General features: G+C 47.9%; 1 protein-coding gene across 2 annotated transcripts in view; it reads right to left on the reverse strand.

Annotated features, from left to right (window-relative positions):
* Positions 1–1,615: 1,615 nt before the first annotated feature.
* nrp1a (neuropilin 1a) overlaps positions 1,616–27,607 on the reverse strand; it is a 57,037-nt gene continuing 31,045 nt past the window's right edge. The window contains exons 7-17 of one of the 2 annotated variants that reach the window (XM_035428875.1): positions 21,550–21,705; positions 19,594–19,738; positions 17,896–18,230; positions 16,122–16,266; positions 13,782–13,895; positions 13,439–13,489; positions 12,710–12,856; positions 11,310–11,590; positions 8,650–8,746; positions 8,466–8,519; positions 1,616–3,048 (exon numbers count right to left, since the gene is read on the reverse strand). In XM_035428875.1, coding sequence (XP_035284766.1) covers positions 2,744–3,048; positions 8,466–8,519; positions 8,650–8,746; positions 11,310–11,590; positions 12,710–12,856; positions 13,439–13,489; positions 13,782–13,895; positions 16,122–16,266; positions 17,896–18,230; positions 19,594–19,738; positions 21,550–21,705 — 1,830 coding nt within the window. In that variant the 3' untranslated portion in view covers positions 1,616–2,743. Of the gene's footprint in view, positions 3,049–8,465; positions 8,520–8,649; positions 8,747–11,309; positions 11,591–12,709; positions 12,857–13,438; positions 13,493–13,781; positions 13,896–16,121; positions 16,267–17,895; positions 18,231–19,593; positions 19,739–21,549; positions 21,706–27,607 lie in introns of both variants that reach the window. The other variant, XM_035428873.1, reaches the window with a different exon arrangement.

A 27,607-nucleotide genomic window follows, 5' to 3' on the forward strand; every position in this document is an offset into this window, starting at 1 on the left:
TTCATACAACAGCAAATTACAGAAGCAGTATTTAAAATAAAACCTTTTTTTTGTTGTAAAAACAAATCTGGACAAAAGTTTCATGACAATACAAAATGATGTGATAACATACCAGTTAGCTAAATGGCAACATTACGATAGGAAATTTATATACCTTTTCAATAATGAAAACATTGTACATTTCAAAATTATATCAAGGAACCTGAAACCATATGAAAAGAAAGATCTGTAACACTGTTTTTTTGTTTTACAAATGAATATAAACACAAATAATTTTTTTATTAAATATATCCTTCAGTGCAACATCGTTTTTTAAATTTCACACTACAGTGTCCTTTTCCCCAAAATGAACAGGCTAAAAACATTCAGGGTCTTCCTATCAATGTATGTCATTGATTATATACAATTACAGACCACCATTGGGAGTATCATTAAAAATTAGTATGCTATAATGAAGCATGATTTCCTGGCATCTAATGATGTAATGTATGACAGTATAAAGGAACAGGCGTTTCTCTGAGCAACGCAGAGATCCTGCTTCACGGGGATGTTTTTGGGTCTCCTGTGTGTGTCACTCATGCAGGTTTCAGCTCCTGTCCTCCTCTCGCCTGTTTCTGCAAGCCTGTCCATGCGGCACTTCCATCACATTACAGTGACTGGGAATCCAGTTAAAGGTAAAGGAACTGGACAGCCAATCACACGGCAGGATAAAACCGTGACAGCCAACCACGCGGCAGGAGGAATCCAGCCATCCACAGGCTCTGGCATTGTCCTGTTGGGTGGGACAGGAAGTGGGGGAAGTCCACTCAGGAAGTCAGATGCGCTGTTTGGGCTCAGGCTCAGAGCATCCTGCGTAACAGTACAGTGAATACAAACACAAACGCGAGTCCCTCTGATTCCCTTTCTCACACAAAAACAAACACACAGCCCCTCCAGGGTAGAGGAACGGGTCGAACCCCCAGCCCCTCCAGGGTAGAGGAACGGGTCGAACCCCCAGCCCCATCCAGGGTAGAGGAACGGGTCGATCCCCCAGCTGAGGCCACACAGGACAGGGTTAGCAGGACCTGGTCACTGGGTCTTTGGAGAGGCGACTCCTGATAGGCGGGTTCCTCGTGGTGTTCCGTGGAGTTCAGAAGCCTAAAACAGTCTGATGCACATCTTTCACAGTCCAGGACAGGGAGCTCAGTCTTTAAATGTTAAATGTGGGGAGTAACACCTCCTTTCGATTGGTCAAACACACTGGTGACTGACAGCTCGTTATGCTCCTGGAGGGCCAGCTTTTGTAGTTTCCTGTTAATGAGCAGCCAATAAAGGTCTTGGAAACAAGGTATGTGATCTTTTTTGAGCCAATCAGTTAAATTCAGCTGAAACAGTAAAAAGCAGCAGATCCTGCGGCCCTCAGTAGCCTGGAGTGCCTGGTCCGGATGCACACACAGACTCAGGGATACACAGTAACATGAAATACTACAGCTCCAGATTCAGCACAGCCAGTTACAGTGGATGAGGACACACACACATACACAAGCACACATGCGTGCGCACGCTCGCACGCACACACACACACACACAGGCACACGCACAGGCACACACACGTGCACACGCACACACACATACATACACAAGCACAAACATGTGCACACGCTCATACGCATACACACACACACACATGCACACGCTCATACGCATACACACACACACACACACACACACACACACACAGTAATGCAACCTAAACCATGGAATGTAAGACATAGAAAAGGGAGTCACACCATTCTCATGGTATCTGCAGTCACCAGTCAGGGTATTCCTGAATGGCAGTCACATGGGCGCCCATTAATTGGTCAACTTGGAGACACGCCCTCGAATCCCTTGCTCTGATTGGTAGCAGTGACAGCCTCATAGACTGTTTCCTGCCAAAGAGCCTGGGGGAGGGGGGGATAGGCGAAATCATTCTGAACACGCAACAACCGTGCCGTCAAAACAGGACACTGCAGGTGCCTTTAAAATAAAAAAAGGGATTTCAAATATATTAAAACTTATGTACATCATGTGATCCCTGACTCGAAGGGATGAGACGCAAGAGTCCTATTTTTAGTTGACCAATACCAGATCTCTCCTGTGGGTTCAGGACTAAAGGGAAGTAAAAACAAAACAGGGGAAATGAATGGAAAAGCCAACAAAAATGCAGTAAAGGCACTATCAGAACCATACGCTGTTCACACGCAGACACAGCGCCCCCTTCTGGCCATGTTCATACGCTCTGATTACAAACACTGTGCAGGACGAACACACACTGCATGTCCAGCAGGGGGAGCCATGCTGCATGTCTGGCAGTATGGTTCATTTGGGGAACAGGTGGGTTTACAATTCCTTTTTCAACAAAATAAAATTTAAAATATTTTTAAAAATAAAAGATTTTCCTTCCAGACAAAAAAAAAAGATAAATAAACATTTTCTTGATTGGTCTCAACACCAGCATCTGATTATTGACATGAAAAAAACAAAAAACAAAAAAATAACAAAAACAGAAATAAGAAAGAAAAAAAAAGTAAAATAATCATCTTACTGTACATGTTTTTTTTAAATTTTATACACAGTGTCCCCTATTGGCAGGTTTCTGTTACTGCAGCTCCTGAGAAAATCATGGCTCAGTCACTACCTCCTGTCATTTTGTGATCATCTCCTGACGGTGCTGTTCACCCCTCCCTCTCCTCCCTCCCTCCCTCCCTCCTTCCTTCTCCTTTCACGCCTCAGAGTAGGAGTTCAGCTTGCCTTTCTTCAGTTTGACCCCGTCCACCAGCTCAAAGTTATAGTTCTCCAGCGCGGACAGGTTCCTGTCCGCCATGGTGTTTTGCGAGCAGGCGCAATACAGGACGACCCCGCAGATGGCCCCCAGAAACACCCCCAGGGCGCTCATGGCGATGATGGTGATGAGGATGGGGTCCAGCGTCTTCAGCATGTTCCCCGTGCTGCTCATCTCGCTGTTCTCCACGCTGCTCATCTCGCTGTTCTCCATGCTGCTCTCCACACTGCCTGTGTAGTCCACCACTGTAGAGTAACCGGGGAAACTCACCATTTAACAGAGACTTACTAAAGCACGCTCTGTTAAAGGTCACCAGCGACATTCTCCTCTCTGCTGACTCCAGTTCCCTCTACATCCTCATCCTCCTTGACCTCAGCGCTGCCTTCGACACCATCAACCACTCCATCCTCATCACACGCCTCCAGTCCTCCCTTGGCATAACCGGCACTGCCCTTTCTTGGCTGAAGTCATACCTCTCTGACCGACATAAATTCATCTCCATCAACAACTGCAAATCCTCTACTGCCCCAGTCACCCACGGTGTCCCCCAAGGCTCAGTGCTTGGTCCCCTCCTCTTCATCCTCTACATTCTACCACTCGGACAGATCCTCCGCCACCATGGCCTCCGGTTTCACTGCTACGCCGACGACACACAACTTTACCTCTCCACTAAGACCATCACTGCAGCCACCCATTCCACCCTAACCACCTGCCTCACAGATGTAAAATCATGGATGCAAAATAACTTTCTCAAACCTAACTGCAATAAATCAGAAATTATCATCCTCGGCCCAAACCCCCTCACCTGCTCCACCCAGGATTTCTCACTCAATATTGCTGGCTCCATTGTCACCCCCTCCACCCACGTCCCCAACCTCGGAATCATCCTCGACCCCACCCTCTCATTTCTCCCCCACGTAAACCAGATCACTAAAACTGCCGTTTTCCACCTACGGAATATTGCCCGTCTCTGGCCCTCTCTGTCTTTCTCCACTGCTAACACTCACTCACACACTTATTACATTCAGCCTTGACTACTGCAATAGCATCCTCCATGGCATCACCACTAAAGTCCTCAATAAACTCCAACAAACTTCTAGCCAACCAGGGGTTGTCTTCTCATGAGGGGGAGAGTGTGGCAGAATCTGGGGAGAATCTGCCTCTTCAACATAAACATTTAGTGCCTTATTTAAGTTAAAGTAATAATCTCGAAGATTTTCATTAAAATAAATGTCTGTTAAGTCACTATCTATCGCCGAATTAGGTAACACAATGGTGATTGAGCCTATTATTATATTAATTCATATTATTATTAATATAATATTAATATTAATATAATTTATGATTAAAGAACTGGGTGTCTGTGGCGACATTCCCAGGAAAAAATCACAAGCAGCGCATAGTTAGTGACGTGTTTTCCATCACCCATCAGTGGTTGGTCTGCCAGAGAGGGTAGACGGAGCTAACGCAACAGGCTCGCTCTTCAACTCACTTGTGTGTGAGCGGTGTACTGTTTTTTCCGATGTCTGCTAGCGTTACAATAACAGAGAAAGGGGGGGGGGGGGGCGGTTATGGAACCCTAAAAAGTTTTTGTGTAACATGAGAGCTCATATTATTTGTTGATGTAGATTTCGTATTACATTTGATGACAATGTAACGTTACTAAATTACATAGCCTAGCTATTTGCACAGCTAACGCTAGCTACCGGACCATACCAAGAAAGGCAACATTAGTTTAGACAACGTTGCGCACAGTATCCATCTCTCATATCAGGTAACTAATGTAGGTAGCTAATGTAATTAACACAATTTAATGTCAGCTAACAATTAGAAAAAACGCTAGCTAATGCTATCGACTGGTATCGACCTCGCAAAATGTCTCTCGAATGCTATGCTACCTTGTTGAAACGATGCAATGTAGCTAACTAAAGGTCAGTTCAGATCAATGATTCGCAATGAGAATGGATGCAACTTGCAAAATTCCAAGACGTCTGATTGTAAACGTTCTAACTGTCTTTCGAGACCCCAGGCAACGGCTTCAGACGCTCTGCAACTAACCAGTTCACACCACTGCAATTTTCTCTGCAACATTCTAAAACCGTTTTGTCTTGTTGCGAATCATTGATCTGAATTGGCCTTAACGTTACTGTTATTTACATTGCCATCAAGTTCATCAATATATTATAATGATCGGAATAAAGCCATCTTTACACAGAGCATTAACCAGGGGTATAGGTGGAGCAGAGCCAGGTCTGATTTCAGTGTAAAGACGTCAAACCGGAGAAAACTAAATAAAAGAATACAGCAGTATGGATTAGCGTTATTATTTTTTTACGCTTCCTCATATGGTCCTTCAGCCTTGCCCTTTTTTGATGAAATATCCTGTTTTTATTTTATTATTCTTGTTCTGATTGCTAATTTAACACCCAGCTCCGCTTTATTCTCGAACAGTTTGCTAGCAAAACCAGAAACACCAGTGGTAACATTTTGCAAGGCAGTTGTTTCAAAAATATCACACAACAATCATTCACGAGAAAGACTGCAGTGTAAAGATGTTCATACCGGGCAAAAGGTGGATAAAGAACGTCTGTGGCAATTGATCATCACTAATTCTACCCCAGGTCTGCTACAGCATTTTAACCCAGCTCAGCAGTGTAAAGGCAGCTTAAGTTAGCCTGTTAAACGATGAATGAGTGTGTACATAATGTTACTTTTATAACAACCATTTTTTATTCAGTAAATAGTAAGTGTTATAGTTGGCGTGGCCCAGGTGCCAACTGACTGACGTCACACAGGCGACACTGGTTGGATCCGGTTGGATCTCTGGGAAGTGAGGTCCAAAAACACACCTGCAATTACTGCTTTTCGCCATTGGTACCGCCAAAGAGAACGAAACAGAAATCTTCGAGATTGTAACTTTAATAAAACATAAAAAGTCCTATACACTAATCATGGCACATAATTTATATGTTTTAAATTAATTAATAACATGACATTGTGTTTAGAAAGTTAGAAAAGGGAGGAAACGAGGTATGTCGGAAGGGGAGTGGAGAATTCGGAAAGTTAGACCGAGGATGGAAGAGAGAGGGAGCGGGAAGTTTGAAATCCATGAACAAAGGAACTGAAAAAAAGCTTAAAGTGTATCCTTTTGTATTCTCAGGTTCTTTCTGTGATTACCCTGGGAGAGTATTCCGTTCATTTCCTTTGGATTAAGGAACACTGGATCTTCTATTGTTTCTTGTGGGAGGAAAATAACCCAAGAAGACAACAGCACAAGGAACTGGTTTGGAGTTTTTTAAAATTCCATTTTACTGTTCCCCATTGCCAGAACTGTTGTTAACTCGAAAAAGATACCAGAAACCTAACTTCCCCATGCTCCTAAATCCTTTTTCTAATCTCTGCTGTAAACTTCAATTTTATTCTCTCCGCTTGCCCGACACAGGCCTACATTTTTTTTGCACTAACATAAACTCTAGTCTGTGACCACCCCATAACTCTTCAATGCCTGTTTGATATTTCATTTTGATATAAATTTCACTTTATTATTTTTCATTGAAAGACTGAGTTTTTTTTTCTGTGTTTGAAATTGTTCAGTGTACAAACCTTCGGGTTTGCGAACTGACGGAGTGTCTCCGCATGCTGCAGTCTCACTTAATGTTGGTGAAATGAAAGTCTGCATGTTTTTGCTGAACTGAACTGAAAAATTTACAGAAAACGATTTAATTTCAGAATTTTGTGAACGATATTATGGACTGTAAATGACTTTTATATGCGACGTGAGTTGCCTTGGAATTTTTTTTCGTTTCTTTGTATTGTGCGGTTGGAAGGACTATGGTTTCTGTAATGGACTGACAACAAAAAATACCCTTAATTCTGAATACATTCAGTGATTTTTCTTTCTAAAAGTGACTGTCTTTGTAATGTTTTGGTCTCAATAGGAATGGTATTGTAGCGTAGACCTACAATTTTTTTGGCAGATTACCGCTGCCTGGCGCCCAACGTGAAAAAAGCTATCTTATGGTATTATTGGCTGTACTTCAACGTACAAAACTCCGCTGCCCGCTTGCTCACCAGTACCCGCTCCAGAGACCACATCACAAAACTCCGCTGCCCGCTTGCTCACCAGCACCCGCTCCAGAGACCACATCACAAAACTCTGCTGCCCGCTTGCTCACCAGCACCCGCTCCAGAGACCACATCACAAAACTCTGCTGCCCGCTTGCTCACCAGCACCCGCTCCAGAGACCACATCACAAAACTCTGCTGCCCGCTTGCTCACCAGCACCCGCTCCAGAGACCACATCACAAAACTCCGCTGCCTGCTTGCTCACCAGCACCCGCTCCAGAGACCACATCACAAAACTCCGCTGCCCGCTTGCTCACCAGCACCCGCTCCAGAGACCACATCACAAAACTCCGCTGCCCGCTTGCTCACCAGTACCCGCTCCAGAGACCACATCACAAAACTCCGCTGCCCGCTTGCTCACCAGCACCAGCTCCAGAGACCACATCACAAAACTCCGCTGCCCGCTTGCTCACCAGCACCCGCTCCAGAGACCACATCTCACCTGTCCTCCAAGACCTTCACTGGCTCCCGGTCAAACAAAGAATTGAGTTCAAAATACTCCTCACCACCTACAAGGCCCTCAACAACCTAACTCCCCCCTACCTCTCCGACCTCCTCCACCATCATGTTCCCTCCCGACCCCTCAGGTCCGGTGATGCCAACCTCCTGCAAACCTCCAGAACCAAGCGCCGAGCCTGGGGTGATAGGGCCTTTTCGGTTACTGCCCCCTCCCTGTGGAACACACTCCCTAACCACATCAAAGATGCCCCCACCCTCCCATCCTTCAAAACCGCCCTCAAAACCCACCTCTTCAGACTTGCTTTCCCCAGTTAACCCCCCACCCCTTGAGTTGTTTTTATTGTTTTTTTTTTTTTTTTAACATTTTGACACAATTTCTTTTATCCTTCAACCTAATAAAGTTTTTTTATTTCTCTTTCTTTTTTCTTTTTTTTCTCCCCCATGTAAAGCGCCTTTGAGTACTTAGAAAAGCGCTATATAAATCTGAGGTATTATTACTTAACATGGCGCTCAAACACCACTAGAGACTTACTAAAGTACACTTAAGATGGCACTCAAACTCCACTACAGACTTACTAAAGTACACTTAACATGGCACTCAAACACCACTAGAGACTTACTAAAGTACACTTAACATGGCACTCAAACACCACTAGAGACTTAGTAAAGTACACTTAACATGGCACACAAACACCACTAGAGACTTACTAAAGTACACTTAACATGGCACTCAAACACCACTAGAGACTTAGTAAAGTACACTTAACATGGCACACAAACACCACTAGAGGCTTACTAAAGTACACCTAACACGGCACACAAACACCACTAGAGGCTTGCAGAGTTACAGTCAAATCAGTGCCACTGTCCAGATGCATGAATGAGCCAGAGGGAACTGGAGGCCTGTGAATAATTCAGGCTCAAAATACAGTTTAAAATGCTAAAAGGTTTTAATTACTGCATGGGAAAAAAACTAATGAAAAAATTACATTTCAACATTCTACAGACTCATTTTGTTGTGAGAATGCAACATTTATGTGGACTAATCGACTGTCAGAGACACATTGAATGACATACAGATTGTGCTGTCCTCTGGTTCAGGCTGAGTTTCCTCAGTGGGGGCATCTGGATCTGAGAGAGAAAGATGGGGGCAGGTCACAAAACAAGCAAAGGACAAGGAAACAGGGTTAATGTGTGGTGTTCTGCAGTAAATAAGATATCTATGGTGATCATCTATGATATTTATGATGTCTATGGTTACCCTTGCAGTCAGTCATGTCGAGGCCATCCAGGATCTTGATGTCATCCACAGCGATATCGCCCATGCTCTTCGACTCCATCACCCCCTCGATCACCACCTGTGAGAGCAGCACAGGCAGTTACTCGGACCAGCCGCCATCTTCGCCAGGTTCTCCTGCTCACCAGCCTCCATGGTAACTAAGGGTGTCAACATGTCTGCATGTGTGCTGCAATGCACAGCGACATGTTAGCTACAGGTACTGCACAGTGTCACTTACAGTGAGACATTTAGCAGAGCGTCCTATCCGGAGTAGCTTAAAAAGTGCATACAACACAGGCACTCACTTACACTACCTGTTAATGAATTACAGTACCTGGTGTAATTTACAGTACCTGGTAAGGTGTGATTTCGAGTACCTGGTAAGTGATGTTTACAGTACCTGGTAAGGTGTGGTTTACAGTACCTGGTGTGATTTACAGTACCTGGTAAGGTGTGATTTACATTACCTGGTAAGTGAAGTTTACAGTACCTGGTAAGTGTGGTTTACGATACCTGGTAAGGTGTGGTTTACAGAACTGGTGTGATTTACAGTACCTTGTAAGGAGTGGTTTACAGTACCTGGTAAGTGTGGTTTACAGTACCAAGTAAGGTGTGATTTACTGTACCTGGTACGGTGCGATTTACAATACCTGGTGTGGTTTACAGTACCTGGTAAGGTGTGATTTACAGTACCTGGTGTAATTTACAGTACCTGGTAAGGTGTGGTTTACAGTACCTGGTGTGATTTACAGTACCTGATAAGTGAGGTGTACAGTACCTGGTGTGATTTACAGTGCCTGGTGTGGTGTACAGTACCTGTGTGGTTTATAGTACCTTGAAAGTGTGATTTACAATACCTGGTACGGTGTGATTTAGAGTACCTGGTGCGATTTACAGTACCTGGTGTGGTTTACAGTACCAAGTAAGGTGTAGTTTAGAGTACCTGATAAGTGAGGTGTACAGTACCTGGTGTGATTTACAGTGCATGGTGTGGTTTACAGTATCTGATACAATGTGGTTTACAGTACCTGGTGCGGCTTACAGAACCTGGTGTGGTTTACAGTACCTGGAGTGATTTACAGTACCTGGTGTAGTTTACAGTACCGGCTAAGTGAGGTTTACAGTACCTGGTAAGTGAGGTTTACAGTACCTGGTGTGGTTTACAGTACCTGGTGTGATTTACAGTACCTGGTGTGGTTTACAGTACCTGGTAAATGAGGTTTACAGTACCTGGTGTGGTTTACAGTACCTGGTATGGTGTGATTTACAGTACCTGGTGTGATTTATAGTACCTGGTAAATGAGGTTTACAGTACCTGGTGTGGTTTACAGTACCTGGTGTGGTTTACAGTACCTGGTACGGTGTGATTTACAGTACCTGGTGTGGTTTACAGTACCTGGTACGGTGTGATTTATAGTACCTGGTGTGGTTTACAGTACCTGGTGTGGTTTACAGTACCTGGTACGGTGTGATTTACAGTACCTGGTGTGGTTTACAGTACCTGGTACGGTGTGATTTACAGTACCTGGTGTGGTTTACAGTACCTGGTACGGTGTGATTTATAGTACCTGGTGTGGTTTACAGTACCTGGTGTGATTTACAGCACCTGGTACAGTGTGATTTACAGCACCTGGTGTGATTTACAGTACCTGGTGTGGTTTACAGTACCTGGTACGGTGTGATTTACAGTTCCTGGTGTGGTTTACAGTACCTGGTACGGTGTGATTTACAGTACCTGGTGTGGTTTACAGTACCTGGTACGGTGTGATTTATAGTACCTGGTGTGGTTTACAGTACCTGGTGTGATTTACAGCACCTGGTACAGTGTGATTTACAGCACCTGGTGTGATTTACAGTACCTGGTGTGGTTTACAGTACCTGGTACGGTGTGATTTACAGTTCCTGGTGTGGTTTACAGTACCTGGTACGGTGTGATTTACAGTACCTGGTGTGGTTTACAGTACCTGGTGTGATTTACAGCACCTGGTACAGTGTGATTTACAGCACCTGGTGTGATTTACAGTACCTGGTGTGGTTTACAGTACCTGGTACGGTGTGATTTACAGTTCCTGGTGTGGTTTACAGTACCTGGTACGGTGTGATTTACAGTTCCTGGTGTGGTTTACAGTACCTGGTAAGTGAGGTTTACAGTACCTGGTACGGTGTCATTTACAGTACCTGGTGTGGTTTACAGTACCTTGTACGGTGTTATTTACAGTACCTGGTGTGGTTTACAGTACCTGGTAAGTGAGGTTTACAGTACCTGGTGTGGTTTACAGTACCTGGTAAGGTGTGATTTACAGTACCTGGTGTGGTTTACAGTACCTGGTGTGATTTACAGTACCTGGTACAGTGTGATTTACAGCACCTGGTGTGGTTTACAGTACCTGGTAAGTGAGGTTTACAGTACCTGGTATGGTGTGATTTACAGTACCTGGTGTGATTTACAGTACCTGATGTGGTTGACAGTTCCTGGTAAGTGAGGTTTACAGTACCTGGTATGGTGTGATTTACAGTACCTGGTGCGGTTTACAGTACCTGGTGTGATTTACAGTACCTGGTGTGGTTTACAGTACCTGGTAAGTGTGGTTTACAGTACCTGGTATGGTGTGATTTACAGTTCCTGGTGTGATTTACAGTACCTGGTACGGTGTGGTGGAGTAAGGCACCAGCACGCGGGCCTCTCTCCAGCGGCTGCCCTGGTGTCCACTGACGGTCCACAGCAGGGTGTCGACCCGGCCGTCCTCCAGGTCCTTCCTCTGCTTGACCCGCAGCGCCCCCACGTGCGAACCGAACATGTGGTACCAGAAGGACACGCAGAGGTCCGAGCCTGGCCCGCTGACCGCAGGGCTGACCAGCCGAGCTACCTCTCTCTCCCCTCCGTCCTGCAGGGCTGGCATGTACATGTAGTTCCCTGATCCGCCTGCAGTGGGCAACACAGGCACACATATACATACATACATTATTTAGCAGATGCTTTTATCCAAGGCAACGTACAAAAGTGCATATCAAGGTAATTGGGTACATGTTCACACACACACACACACACACACACACAAATACTCACATACTGTATTCACACACACATGCACACTCACATATTCACACACACATGCACATGCACACACACAAACACACACAGAGACACACACACACGCACACACACACACACACACAGTTAGTCTTAATGTCCTTTGTTATTCTGCAGAGTTAGATTTAGTTTCTATTTGTCTGAATGGGTGGATCTACTGTATTACACCAGTGACTGATTTAAACCTTCGCAGGAGGCAGTGAACACTAATGGTTCAGGAACTGAGCTTGTTACTGAGAGGCTGCAGGTTTGATTCCAAGGATTCCCAGGCAGGGTATTGCTGTTGTACAGATGAGCAAAGTACTTGCTTCAATATATATCCAGCTGCATACATGGAGTGTTTGTGAAAAAACTGAGCTGCGTCAGCTGCTCTGTATAAGACTGTCTGCTAAACTCCTTCACTGTGAAACGTGTTCTGCAGTGATTGGTTCAAGCAGTTGCTGATTGACAGTTCATTATGTAGCTCCATCCATGAGAGTTGTCTCAGTGGTAGTGGCTGAAGAAGTCCTAAAATCCTCAGTCTGTCCTTGTGTGTTTCAGCTTGCTCATGAACTCCAGCTTTCAGTGTTCTTCGGTTAAGCTGCATTTTGTATTTGATTACCACGGCTGTTGAACACAAAGCTGTAGGCTGCGTAGCTTCTGGAGAAGCTGTTTCCCTTACTGCCTGAAGCGTTAAGTGCCTGCATCTACCTGCCCCTGTGCTCAATCTCACCTGATTGGTTATACCCATTTAGTTCCTCCTCCTTCCTCTCACCTAATTGGTCACATCCTCCTATCCTCTCCGCTCACTCACCTGATTGGCCATACCCTCCATAGCCCCTCCGCTAGTTCACCTGATTGATCACTTCCTCCTAGCCCCTCCTCTCTCTCACCAAATTGGCCGACGCACACCTAGCCCCTCCTCTCTCCCACCTGATTGGCCACCCCCTCCCCGCCCCTCCTCCTCCTTACCTGAGTGGTCCATGCTAGGTCGGGTGTTGACGGTGGGTGTCCCGCTGGACTGGACGTGCCAGAGGGCACTGACGTTTCTCTCTGAGGTCCAGCCACACAGAGATGGCTTGTTGGCCCAGCCAAAGTCACAGGCAAACCAGAGGTAGTCTGCGGTTGTACAGAGGTTCTGCTCAGTTCCACAGCACCCATTACTGCGGTTCTACAGAGGTTCTGCTCAGTTCCACAGCACTCATTACTGTGGTTCTACAGAGGTTCTGCTCAGTTCCACAGCACCCATTACTGCGGTTCTAATCAATTAAATCAAGACTGAATGAAGTAGTGCAGGCCTCAGTGTTTTGGAGATGTATTCATGTAAACGAACTGTGCAATTTATTGAATAGCGTGCTCTTTTGGCTGATACCACGACCGCTGAATGAAATGCTATCATTTATTACGAGCGCAACTGAGTCATAAATATGAAGGTCACAGAATGTCATGGCATTGGCTTTTTCCAGGAGTGGGGGGGAATGCACAAATTGCTTTAGGAAGGGGGGGAGGGGGACAAAAGAGGAGGAGCCACGCATGCACTTTATAAAGCTTCCCAGAACCAACACTAAACAGAGATTTTATCATTTAGTGTTCTATAAAGTAGCATGCATGCTCTGTAACCGTGGATGGCCACCCAAGCCCAGCTATGGCACGGGGGGGGGGGGGGGGGGTGGGTTCGGCGGGGGGCGGTGGTGTTCTCACCTGGGACGATTTCCACCTCCAGTGTTGTGGGATCGGCCATGGTGGTGACACCTGCTGGAACACACAGGAACTGCAGTCAGAAAGGAGCAGAGCTCACAGAACAACCAGGCCAGGGGAACATCACGGCCAATCAGGTAACAGAACGACCGGGCGCATGTCTAGGGAACGTCACATCCAATCAGGGGGTGTTAGAGCAGGGTTGTTGTGATTATTTGCATCAATTGTAAAGCGTTTTGGATAAAAGCGCTATATAAATGCAGTCCATTTACCATTTACCATTTACCATTATTGGGGGAGAGAGAGAGGGGGAAGGGTTTTTGGGCGGTGAGGCGGGTATCAGTACCTGTCATGGTGTCTTGGTCCTTGGTACAGTCAGCCTGGTCTGGGTCACACTCCCATGGGAGGGGGGTGATGGCGTCAGGGGGCATAGTCTCCGGGGGGGGGGTGGTCAGAGTATCTGTGCGAGAGAGGAAAAGAGAGAAGAAGAGATGTAGAGAGGGAGGGAAAGAGAGAGAAAAGGAAGGAGGGAGAGAGAGAGGGGAGAGAGAGAGAGAGACAAGAACTTCAGACTTCACGTTCACTTGCTGGCAAGTTAACTCAACAGCACAGCCTACATTCCTAGGGCTGCACACACAGCACAGCCTACATTCCTAGGGCTGCACACACAGCACAGCCTACATTCCTAGGGCTGCACAGCACAGCACAGCCTACATTCCTAGGGCTGCACAGCACAGCACAGCCTACATTCCTAGGGCTGCACTGCACAGCACAGCCTACATTCCTAGGGCTGCACACACAGCACAACCAACATTCCTACGGCTGCACAGCACAGCCTACATTCCTAGGGCTGCACACACAGCACAGCCTACATTGCTAGGGTTGCACAGCACAGCACAGCCTACATTCCTAGGGCTGCACACACAGCACAGCCTACATTCCTAGGGCTGCACACACAGCACAGCCTACATTCCTAGGGCTGCACACACAGCACAGCCTACATTCCTAGGGCTGCACACACAGCACAGCCTACATTCCTAGGGCTGCACAGCACAGCCTACATTCCTAGGGCTGCACACACAGCACGGCCTACATTTCTAGGGCTGCACAGCACAGCACAGCCTACATTCCTAGGGCTGCACAGCACAGCCTACATTCCTAGGGCTGCACAGCACAGCACAGCCTACATTCCTAGGGCTGCACACACAGCACAGCCTACATTCCTAGGGCTGCACAGCACAGCACAGCCTACATTCCTAGGGCTGCACACACAGCACAGCCTACATTCCTAGGGCTGCACACACAGCACAGCCTACATTCCTAGGGCTGCACAGCACAGCACAGCCTACATTCCTAGGGCTGCACACACAGCACAGCCTACATTCCTAGGGCTGCACAGCACAGCACAGCCTACATTCCTAGGGCTGCACACACAGCACAGCCTACATTCCTAGGGCTGCACACACAGCACAGCCTACATTCCTAGGGCTGCACAGCACAGCACAGCCTACATTCCTAGGGCTGCACACACAGCACAGCCTACATTTCTAGGGCTGCACAGCACAGCCTACATTCCTAGGGCTGCACACACAGCACAGCCTACATTCCTAGGGCTGCACACACAGCACAGCCTACATTCATAGGGCTGCACAGCACAGCACAGCCTACATTCCTAGGGCTGCACAGCACAGCACAGCCTACATTCCTAGGGCTGCACACACAGCACGGCCTACATTCCTAGGGCTACACAGCACAGCACAGCCTACATTCCTAGGGCTGCACACACAGCACAGCCTACATCCCTAGGGCTGCACACACAGCACAACCTACATTCCTAGGGCTGCACAGCACAGCACAGCCTACATTCCTAGGGCTGCACAGCACAGCACAGCCTACATTCCTAGGGCTGCACAGCACAGCACAGCCTACATTCCTAGGGCTGCACACACAGCACAGCCTACATTCCTAGGGCTGCACACACAGCACAGCCTACATTCCTAGGGCTGCACACACAGCACAGCCTACATTCCTAGGGCTGCACAGCACAGCACAGCCTACATTCCTAGGGCTGCACACACAGCACAGCCTACATTCCTAGGGCTGCACACACAGCACAGCCTACATTCCTAGGGCTGCACACACAGCACAGCCTACATTCCTAGGGCTGCACAGCACAGCACAGCCTACATTCCTAGGGCTGCACACACAGCACAGCCTACATTCCTAGGGCTGCACACACAGCACAGCCTACATTCCTAGGGCTGCACACACAGCACAGCCTACATTCCTAGGGCTGCACTGCACAGCACAGCCTACATTCCTAGGGCTGCACACACAGCACGGCCTACATTTCTAGGGCTGCACAGCACAGCACAGCCTACATTCCTAGGGCTGCACACACAGCACAGCCTACATTCCTAGGGCTGCACACACAGCACAGCCTACATTCATAGGGCTGCACAGCACAGCACAGCCTACATTCCTAGGGCTGCACAGCACAGCCTACATTCCTAGGGCTGCACACACAGAACCGCTGTCTCATCTCTTGGCTCAGACAGGAGATTGTGTTCAGAGATGTAACTATGTTCGGCCTCTTTGAGAACACAGAAATCTCTGTCTAACCCTGTAGCCATACTGTGGCTCTGGAGGTAGGTTGCTCTGCTGCCCCCTGGTGGCCAGCACTCACCCTGCAGCTCGCAGCCGAGCAGCTCCAGGCGCAGCCCCAGTCCGGCGGGGGTCGTCCTTTCGGGGTACACCCTCAGGAAGCGCGTCAGCAGGGGTGCGAAGGTTCTCATCTCTGGCGTGTCATAGTTCTGGTTCCCCTCGAAAAGCTGCGAGAAAAGGGGGGGGGGGGGGGTCACACAGGAGCTCACAGCTGATCAGGGACTCCTATAACAGGCAGGCAGTTTTGGAACAGCCTTTTTTTTTACTGCTGTCCATGTTCCAGATTTGGGAGGGTTCCGGGTTTTACTCGGTGCAGGTGCATATTACGGGGTGCATATATGAGGTTAGGGTTAACTGTGTAATTGGCTGGTTGTGTCATTTGTTCAAACGGTGATTGACAAATGCTTGTAGGTCCCCCCAAGATGTGGTTAATGAAATCTGCCTTTCTGGTCTCTGGTGTTAGGAGATATCTGCAGTGCCTCCCTCAGGCTCTGGGGTTAAGACTCTTCCCACACCACTATAACAGGGAACCGCTCTTTGGGAAACCTGCTTCAACCCTACACAGGATTAATGGCCAGTGCAGTCTCTGAAGGCAGGTTATTCCTTCCTTTATTTCTTTAGTTTGACAAAGACACTTGAAGAAGGATAGAAAACATCTACATTTACAACCCTTCAATAAATCAAACTTCGTACCGTCTGGAGTAGCCTTGCTTTCCAATCTGGTCGGCTGGTAATCGATGACCGAGGGTAGAGCCGTTATCAGGAAGAGACTGAGCGCTCGGCTGAGTTAATGATTCTGAACATCACAGATGAGATGCCTTTCTCTTTTCCATCACTGAACACGCCGCTGGGACACGTAATTAAAGTAACGATACCGTAGAGAGGCTACAGAGGGCTGTGAGAGATTTTATGGTTCCTATCCCACACCTGAGAGGGACCAGGGCTGGGTGTGTACAAGTGACCTCCAGCAACAGGCACATGAAGCAGCCAGCTCAGGAAATTCAAATCGCATGAAAATAATCGTTATGGTCTATTTTTCAATTCAGGAACTGTTCCTACACTGACTGAATGGTAATAGAATTGATCCACAACATGGTCAATAAATAATGAATGTAATCCTTCAGGTAAAAACCCTGAAGACACAGTAGGCACACCTTGAGTCTGTTTGCGGTGATTTAATCACACTTTTATTCAAACGCTTTCCCACAGTCAAAGGGCTGGACACTCGTTGGATTGTATGTTTATGTTGGACTGGAAGTTGGAATTATAAAATTTCTCAATTAGGCAGTACCCCAGCTCAGACAGGAAAATACGTTTGGCGTTACACCAACAGCCATCCTACTCAGGAATAAAACAGCAGTAATCTCCATTTAATGGGCATGTTTCAGGCGGAGCTGTCATTGGACCTGGAGTTACAGCCATGTGCACACAAGTAAGAAAGCCAAGCAATCGATCACTCTCTCCTTCTCTCTCTCTCCCTTTCTCTCTCCAGTCCAGGAGAGCTGCAGTGTCTGCAGGTTTTTAGTTGTTTCCTTTCAATCAGCAGCCAAATTAAGCCTTGATGTTTGGACTCTTCAGCCAATCAATGACTTAATTTAGGCACTTAAGAGACGAACTGAAAACCTGCACGCACATCATGGGTGAAAGAGTGGGGCCTTGTGCTGCTGGGATAGATTCGCCTTCTCCCGCTCCCCCCAGGCCCCTCACCCCACCTCCTGCTCCCTCCCCAGCCCCTTCACCCCCTCCAGCTCCCTCACGCCCCACTCAACCCCCCCTTTGCCCCCTCCCCCCCTCACCCTGGGCTTGGAGCCGCTGGAGTCAGGGACGTTGGTCCAGTTGAGGCCGTTGTTGCTGTAGCCCAGGCGGAACTTTCTGATGAAGAGGCGGTTTTCGCGGTGCTTCCCGCCCTGCAGGATCAGTCCGCTCACCAGCTTCTCCTCACCCAGGTCCACCTGCAGCCACTCGTTCCTCACCGGCACTAGGCGTGGCTGCAGCTGGGTCCACCCAGTCCGGCTGGTCAGGAGCCGTGCGTTCTCCGCCAGCCAGCCGCGCTCCGACTGCGAGGACACCGTGATCTGGGAGTCCAGGATCAGCCCCGACACCATTCCCAGCATCCCCGAACACTGGAAGTCTACAGAGAGAGATACCAGCAGCTCACTGTGGAGCCCACTCTCTAGCCCACTGTGGAGCCCCTCTCTCGCTCACTGTGGACCCCCTCACTGTGGAGCCCCTCTCTTGCTCACTGTGGACCCCCTCACTGTGGAGCCCCTCTCTAGCTCACTGTGGAGCCCCTCTCTAGCTCACTGTGGAGCCCACTCTCTAGCCCACTGTGGAGCCCCTCTCTCGCTCACTGTGGACCCCCTCACTGTGGAGCCCCTCTCTTGCTCACTGTGGAGCCCCTCTCTCGCTCACTGTGGACCCCCTCACTGTGAAGCCCCTCCCTCGCTCACTGTGGACCCCCTCACTGTGGAGCCCCTCTCTAGCTCACTGTGGAGCCCACTCTCTAGCCCACTGTAGTGCTACTCTCTAGCTCACTGTGGAGCCCCTCTCTAGCTGACTGTGGAGCCCACTCTCTAGCCCACTGTAGTGCTCATCTCTAGCTCACTGTGGAGCCCACTCTCTAGCTCACTGTGGAGCCTCTCACTGTGGAGCCCACTCTCTAGCTCACTGTGGAGCCCCTCTCTAGCTCACTGTGGACCCCCTCACCGTGGAGCCCCTCTCTAGCTCACTGTGGACCCCCTCACTGTGGAGCCCCTCTCTAGCCCACTGTGGAGCCCCTCTCTTGCTCACTGTGGAGCCCCTCACTGTGGAGCCCCTCTCTCGCTCACTGTGGAGCCCCTCACTGTGGAGCCCCTCTCTAGCTCACTGTGGAGCCCCTCACTGTGGAGCCCCTCTCACGCTCACTGTGGAGCCCCTCTCTAGCTCACTGTGGAGCCCCTCACTGTGGAGCCCCTCACTCGCTCACTGTGGAGCCCCTCACTGTGGAGCCCCTCTCTTGCTCACTGTGGAGCCCCTTCTCTAGCTCACACCGGAGCCCCTCTCTAGCTCACTGTGGAGCCCCTCTCTCGCTCACTGTGGAGCCCCTCTCTCGCTCACTGTGGAGCCCCTCTGAAGCTCACTGTGGAGCCCCTCTCTTGCTCACTGTGGAGCCCCTCTCTCGCTCACTGTGGAGCCCCTCTCTCGCTCACTGTGGAGCCCCTCTCTCGCTCACTGTGGAGCCCCTCTCAAGCTCACTGTGGAGCCCCTCTCAAGCTCACTGTGGAGCCCCTCTCTCGCTCACTGTGGAGCCCCTCTCTTGCTCACTGTGGAGCCCCTCTCTAGCTCACTATGGAGCCCCTCACTGTGGACCCCGTCACTGAAATTCATTCTTATTCCTTGATCATCAAGGTAAATGATAAATGAACCACTGTCCACCCCAGCTACAAAGAGAGCTGAAAATCATCAGCTCCCCGTTCAGTGTGCTATGCGCTGCCCCACTGCATGCTGGGACTAACCTGAGATCTTGCAGCCGTACACCTCGAAGCGCATGGAGACACCGGTTTCCCAGGAAACGGGCCGGATCCGGAGGAAGCGGGTCAGAGTGTGCTTCGGCAGGTCCCGGATCACCACATCCGTGGGGTTGGTGTTCCCCTGGAAAATCTGCACCAGCAACGGCACAGTCATCATCATCATCACCATCACAATGATCATCATCACCATCATCACCACCATCATCATCATAATCACCATCATCATCATCACAATCATTATCACAATCATCACAATCATCGTCACCATCACCATCATCATCACAATCATCATCACCATCACAATCATCATTATCATTACCATCATCATCATCATCACAATGAACATCATCACCATCACCATCTTCATCAGCATCATCATCAACGTCATCACCATCACAATGATCATCATCACCATTTTCATCATCATCATCATCATCATCACCATCATCATCATCATCACCATCACAATCATCATCACCATCATCATCACAATCAACATCATCATCATAATAGCACATTTTAAGGGTAATGCACTTAAATATCTTTTCAATATAAGTCCAGGTACAAAATAAGATTGAGAGATTGGCCCCCAGTCACACAATATCTGTTTTTAGCTGCCATGTCTATCTGCTGAAGCTGTTCACACAACTGGTGAGACACAAACACAGAAACACATGCATGTGGGTGTCACTGATGTGAAATGATCCAGCAGCTTTGATTTTAAAATGATAATTATTTACACTTTGGAGCGAAAGAATAAAGTAAGATTAATAGATCTCCATAGGTTCATAGATCTCTATAGGTTCATAGATCTCTAAACAGGTTTCTGGATACGCAGATATCTGCAAATGCATTACATTAGATTACATTTATTTAGCAGACGCTTTTATCCAAAGCGACATACAAAAGGTCATATCAAGGTCATTGGAACAACTTCAAAACACAGGTTTGATAAGGTACAATGCTAATTTCGTACAGTTATTCATAGCCAAGAACACAGTCCAGTTCACACAGTGAACATTATTCTGACCTAACCGATGCTAAGTCAAACTAGGGGGAAGTACAAGCTACAACATTAGGACGATAATACAAATTACAATAACTGCTGAAATAGGGGCAAACGTAACATGAGTGGCTTGAAAGAGGGGAATTTAAGTTAAATGATCTGCAGAGTGGTGGCAGTTAGTCCAGGTATAGTCTGAAGGGATGCGTCTTCAGACCACGGCGGAAGATGGGTAATGATGGAGAGGTTGGAAGAGGGACAGGGAGTTTATTCCAGCACTGGGGAGCTAGGGTGGAGAAGCTCCGTGGTAGGGAGGGAAATGCTGAACATGATGCTCCATGTGAGGTTCTCTAGGCCAGCTCTTACACTTAAGTGCACACAGTTCCTTTGTTTCTGTCCGTTTGATTAGGTGTCTGTTTCCACAGCTGTGCTAAGACTGCCAGCACACACTTGTAGGGCTTGTTTGCTGGAAAAGGTCGAGCTAAGGGCTCTATTTGTTGCTGCAGAATCCATGATTGATCAGGGGCCCGACACACAAGGCTAATTTTCTACAAGGTGCTACAACACAGAACCTCTTTGTCCCGCTCAGGGCCAGTGGCCTTTTCCCAAAAAATGTCTCATTAGAGAATGTATTCATGCCTTCAGTGAATTTGCACTGAAAGCTGTGAATGTGAATGAGGATGTTAACTGGTCTGGATGACCTGCTATCCACGGAGGGTATTTTACAGCTGTATGTACACTCTTGGTTCAGATGAAGTGTGTGTGTAACTGTATGCTGTGTGCGTCTAAGAATGCAAATGTCTGTGCTTATACATGCGTCCTTGTGTGAGTGCGTGTGTGTGCATGTTTGTCTGGATACTGTGTTCCCATGGCTGGCTGTATGTGTGCATCTGCATGATATTCCTCAGGTGAGGATGAGGAAAGAGGATGAAGCATACCTTCTGCTTGGAGCCATCCTTCAGTGGGATCCAGTCCTCCCCATTGGAGCTCACGTCCACTTTATATGACGTCACATAGTAAGCCCTCTTAGTTTCCATGGAGACCGCTCCCTGAGTTCCAATCGCCACAACATTGCGAAGGAAACCAAGGTCCACCTGACCAGGAAAGAAATGTAATTAATAATAACAAAAATTATAATAAAATAAAATATATATAAAAAGAAACCACAAAAAACCAACTAAAAAGGAAGGACAGCTTCACCCATCCATTCATCCATCCATCCATTATCTATACCCACTTATCCTGGGCAGGGTCCATCCATTATCTACACCCACTTATCAAGGGCAGGGTCCATCCATTATCTACACCCACTTATCAAGGGCAGGGTCCATCCATTATCTATACCCACTTATCAAGGGCAGGGTCCACCCATTATCTATACCCACTTATCCTGGGCAGGGTCCATCCATTATCTATACCTGCATATCCTGGGCAGGGTCCATCCATTATCAACACTCACTTATCTTGGGCAGGGTCCATGCATTATCTATACCCACTTATCCTGGGCAGGGTCCATCCATTATCTATACCTGCTTATCCTGGGCAGGGTCCATCCATTATCTATACCCTTGTACCCAGGGCCCAGGACAGTATACCCAATGCTTACAACACAGAGCTGGCCACCACAACACTGGTAAAAGTGCCATTCTGTTTTCCCCAATACGTCTGTCAGTTGGGTTATTTTATTTATTAAAGGAACCCCAGTTTGATCACCTTTTCGGGAAGTTGGGGAACACTTTTCCAGTTGTTCCAGTGCAAGCCAAATTGATTAATTTGTTTTCTTTCCCTCTGGAAAGTCTCCATTGTAAGAGTAAGTGAGCGGTGGAGAGGCTGAAAATGGGGTCACACAAAAGTAAAAGGTGATTGATGGCCAGGGTGCGGAAGAGGGCTCCAGGCAAGGCCACAGAACAATGTCCTTTGAAGGCCTTTCATTTATGGCCCAGGTCTGGAAACAGGGCAGTGAAATACTGCGTCGTAAAAGGAGGAGGGGATACAGGATGACTGCACAGGCCACAGCAAAAACCTTTAGTGTCTGTGCAGACTAAAGCAAAAAACCTTTAGTGTCTGTGCAGCCTAAAGCAAAAAACCTTTAGTGCCTGCGCAGTCAAAAGCAAAAACCTTTAATGCCTGTGCAGTCAAAAGCCAAAGCCTTTAGTGTCTGCGCAGACTACAGCAAAAACCTTTGGTGTCAAACACAAAAGTACCGCGAGTCAAGAACACTCAAGACGCAATCGAACTGAAAGCGATTAAAATAGAGAGAGCGTTCGGGAACAGTGACTTTGATTTCCCAGAAGACCAGAGGTGCCGTTGATGTTGCTCGGGATACGGTTCTGACCCACAGCACCAGGGGACTCGCCAAACCAACGCTTTTACACCCTAACCCTAACCCTAACCCAAACCAACGCTTTTACACCCTAACCCTAACCCTAACCCAAACCAACGCACGGGCAGAAGAACTGAAACGAGACCATGATGCCACGCTGGACGCCAAACCAGCACAAGCGGCAAAGCCTATAGACACTAAAACTTTGGCAGAACTTTACACACTACGGCAGCACGTGCACACTAAATAAACCATTTCTGTGCAGCTCCTGTCTAAGTGAGTTAAGGTGCTGTGGGGAGTACTTCATGTACAGGAAGAGACTAATCATTGAGAGACTAATCACAGATGCACTGGTCACAGGGTGGAGCTCCATGTTTCAGGCGTCCTGTTTATTTTAAAGAAATCTCGAATGACAGTAACGTAAAAGAAAATAAAGATTTTCCGCTGAGCTGTTCTGTAACACCTGGAATTTTCAGCCCACCAAGCAAGATTAAGTCTGAACCAATGTACCAGACAGTTCCTTCCAATAGTGTGAGAGAGGTACCTGCCATGTGTTAGGCAAACTGTGGGGGAATACAAAAACCTGAACAGATGTCAACTGACCACAGGCTGTTAAAAAGAATTCCTTTATGGCATAATGAGACCCCCCCAAAAAAAGAAAAAAAGAATAAGAAGAATCCAAGCAGCAGCTGCAGTGCTGTGAACAAAGCTAATGACCTTCAGATCTCACCCTAACCCTAACCCTAATGACCTTCAGATCTCACCCTAACCCTAATGACCTTCAGATCTCACCCTAACCCTAATGACCTTCAGATCTCACCCTAACCCTAATGACCTTCACATCTCACCCTAACCCTAATGACCTTCAGATCTCACCCTAACCCTAATGACCTTCAGATCTCACCCTAACCCTAATGACCTTCAGATCTCACTCTAACCCTAATGACCTTCAGATTTCAGCGTGCCGCGGCTTCTCTGAGTCTGTTTGAGATTCCACACTTTCTGCCTCAGCCACAGTAAACCACCCTACCTTCAGAGTGCAAAGAGGGTCACCTGACCAGCTGAAACAACTTGTTTTACCCGACTCCAGTTAGGACTTCAGTTCAGACTGTAATTCAGAAACATTCCCACTCAGCTGAAAGAGAATGGAACAGCTGATCAGAGGGAAATCTAAACTGAACCACCCCCATAATGGACCGGGCGTCCCGTCAGAGAACAGAGAACAGAAGTGGGCTAAAGAAGAATGCATGATTAATCAGCAGATCCATGTAGGAGACAGCAAGGGGGGGGGGGGGGGGCAGGATCTGGAACACAATGCCAGACCTGGGAACATTTCCACAAAACCGTCTGGAAAAATAAACTGGAAGTAAAAAATTCCTGGCACTGCCAACTGGGCTGACTGCACTGACTGTACTCCACAGGCCAAAACCCTGGGGCTGACATCACAGCCCAGTACAGCTGGACATGTGTTTAACACATTACAACTCTATTTATACATTGGGGGGGGGGGGGGCTTGGCAAGGCATAAATAATAATGCTAATTCTTATTTATTATTATTATTATTATTATACAGATTGTGGTTCAGAAATGGTTCCTTGGTCCTCTCATAACCAAGCCAGTAGGGTTAGGGTTAGGAGGATGATGAAGGAGGGGGATGAAGAACACACCCAGGCTTCTCTCTCCCTTTTCCCATTCCAGAGGGAAAAACGGCTCCCCATCTGTCTGTGTGAGACCCGCAGGAACATTCCCATGGAGTTTCCCCTCATTAAAAAAAGAATCAGAAATGTAACTTAAATGACAGTAAAATACGATCCGTCAAAGGCTGGCCAAACCCAGACTACAGGGCCACAGTCTCTGCAGTGAGTCACCACTGACCTCATTTCGGCAAAAAGAAAGGCTTAATCTCCTGCGAATCAACAAAAATCATCATCATCATCATCACCATCATCATCACCACCACCATCACCACCATCACCATGTAGGCCAATGTTCATCCTGTAAGTTTCAGTCTCATGCCCCCTCCCCTCCAGGTAATCATTTGTGTATCACCTGGCTGCTTGTCTCTTAGAAACAGGAAACAAAGTGAGGTAGAGAGAGGCAGAACCGGTATCCTGTCAGGGAGAAGAGGGCAGGTGTTGTTGGGAGACCAGTGAAAGCTCTGGGGCTTATATCATACACAGCCTTCTTTCCATACAACTGTGTCTCACACAAAAACCCTAACCTTAACCCTAACCCTACTGCTAACCCCCTAACCCAAACCGTACTCCTTCCATACAACTGTGTCTCACACAAAAACCCTAACCTTAACCCTAACCCTACTGCTAACCCCCTAACCCAAACCCTAACCCTTCCATACAACTGGGTCTCACACAAAAGCCCTAACCTTAACCCTAACCCTACTGCTAACCCCCTAACCCAAACCCTAACCCTTCCATACAACTGGGTCTCACACAAAAGCCCTAACCTTAACCCTAACCCTACTGCTAACCCCCTAACCCAAACACTAATCCTTCCATACAACTGGGTCTCACACAAAAGCCCTAACCTTAACCCTAACCCTACTGCTAACCCCCTAACCCAAACCCTAACCCTTCCATACAACTGGGTCTCACACAAAAGCCCTAACCTTAACCCTAACCCTACTGCTAACCCCCTAACCCAAACCCTAACCCTTCCATACAACTGGGTCTCACACAAAAGCCCTAACCCTAACCCTAACCCTACTGCTAACCCCCTAACCCAAACCCTAACCCTTCCATACAACTGGGTCTCACACAAAAGCCCTAACCTTAACCCTAACCCTACTGCTAACCCCCTAACCCAAACCCTAACCCTTCCATACAACTGGGTCTCACACAAAAGCCCTAACCCAAACCCTAACCCTAGCCCTAGCCCTAACCCCTATTACACCTCGTATTCTAACTGCGCACAGAAGTTGCGGGACTGAAAATAGCCTCTCATCGGCTGCTTAACTGGGGAAACAATGGAAGGCGGACGACTGACCCACGAACTGACCGCGCGACTAACTGAAAAACCATTTGCACATCCTGCCAAAACAGGAAATAGCCTGTCGCAAACTCCAGTTCCTGACTGCGGCCTCGGTGCCCCCTACACGTCTTTGGAGATAAAAGCGTGTTTTCTGGTGGGAGGCTTAATCAGTGCGTGGGTGGGGGGGGGGGGGGGGGCATAGCTGGGAGACCCTCTGTTTGCTTAAGATAGCGGCAGCACTGGGACAGACAGGACAGGAAGTCCAGTCACAGAGGAATTGGGGCTGCATGGGAAACGTGCGACTGCTTGCCGGCAGCGGCGGCTCCACCACATGCGAGTCCGCTCTCGGGGTCGGATTGGTCAGATTTATCTATGGACCACAGTGACCGTACCCCATTAGCGTTTGGGTTCTTAGGGTCCGCTCTCGGGTTCGGTTCGGTCAGATTTATCTCTGGACCGCAGTGACCATACCCCATTAGCGTTTGGGTTCTTAGGGTCCGCTCTCGGGTTCGGCCCGGTTTGCTTTATCTCTGGACCACAGTGATCGTACCCCATTAGCGTTTGGGTTCTTAGGGTCCGCTCTCGGGTTCGGATTGGTCAGATTTATCTCTGGACCGCAGTGACCATACCCCATTAGCGTTTGGGTTCTTAGGGTCCGCTCTCGGGTACATCTGCCTCCTCAGACATACTGTTCTCTCATCGGCTGTTATTGTACTGCTTTACACAGCGCTGTAAACATCCTCTCACACAATGACTTCAGGAGTTCAGGACCACGTCGCCCCTACAATACAATACTTTCCATGGTTAACCTGTCAAGAATCTGGAGACCAAAGGATTCATTAGTAGCCATAACAAAATTCATTATTTTATTCATGTAGCGACACTTTAGCTGGCCTTGAGCTGATAATGGAGCCGGTAAATAAAAAAGCAAAAAGCAATGATTAAAAAGCACAGAGGGTTGAAAAGTAGAAGGATCCAGACTTCTGGTGTCCTGCTGGTGTACGGCAAGCTAAAGAAACACTTTCAGAGCGATATGGACAGTCTACAGACAAAATCTATCATTCATCATTCATGTGCTGTTTTAGATGAATGGGAACTGTTTGAAAGATTAATTGGTTTTGCTATATATACATACATATAATTACATCAGTCAGGTTCATGTGATGTTAGAACCAAGCTAGACCCTGCCGTTCCTCTTTTCCTTGATGAAGGCCTTCTTCATTAATTCCTGTCTTTCTGGGACTGAGCTAATTTCCTGCTGGGACTCAGGGGACTATGGGGGGGGGGGGGGGGGGGGGGTGCCCCCCCTCACAAGTCTACAGTAAATCTGTTCTGCACATGTGTCTCTTTCCTGGTGTCCTCACTGACCGGCCGGAAGTTCCCGTGCGAACAGGAAGGATCCGTAAATAACGTTAGGGGGCCAGGGAAAACAAACCTCTCCCGACCTTTCCTGATTGGCTGGGACGATACGTCTGCAGATGAAGGCAGATTATCAGTCGCGCTGCAGTAAAGGCTGAACGGACCTGCAGAGGCCATTCGGGCTGCTGTTCCACATTCCACTCAAAGGAGCTCCTCTTCTCTAGGGATCTCTATCTACAGTCCTGAGCAGCCACAGCTCCTGCCAGTCCACAGCTACTGTAGGCCTCGGAAACAACACACGTGGAATCTTTACTCAATCACAGAT

Source organism: Anguilla anguilla, chromosome 8 (assembly GCF_013347855.1).
Source record: "Anguilla anguilla isolate fAngAng1 chromosome 8, fAngAng1.pri, whole genome shotgun sequence".
NCBI lineage: Eukaryota > Metazoa > Chordata > Actinopteri > Anguilliformes > Anguillidae > Anguilla > Anguilla anguilla.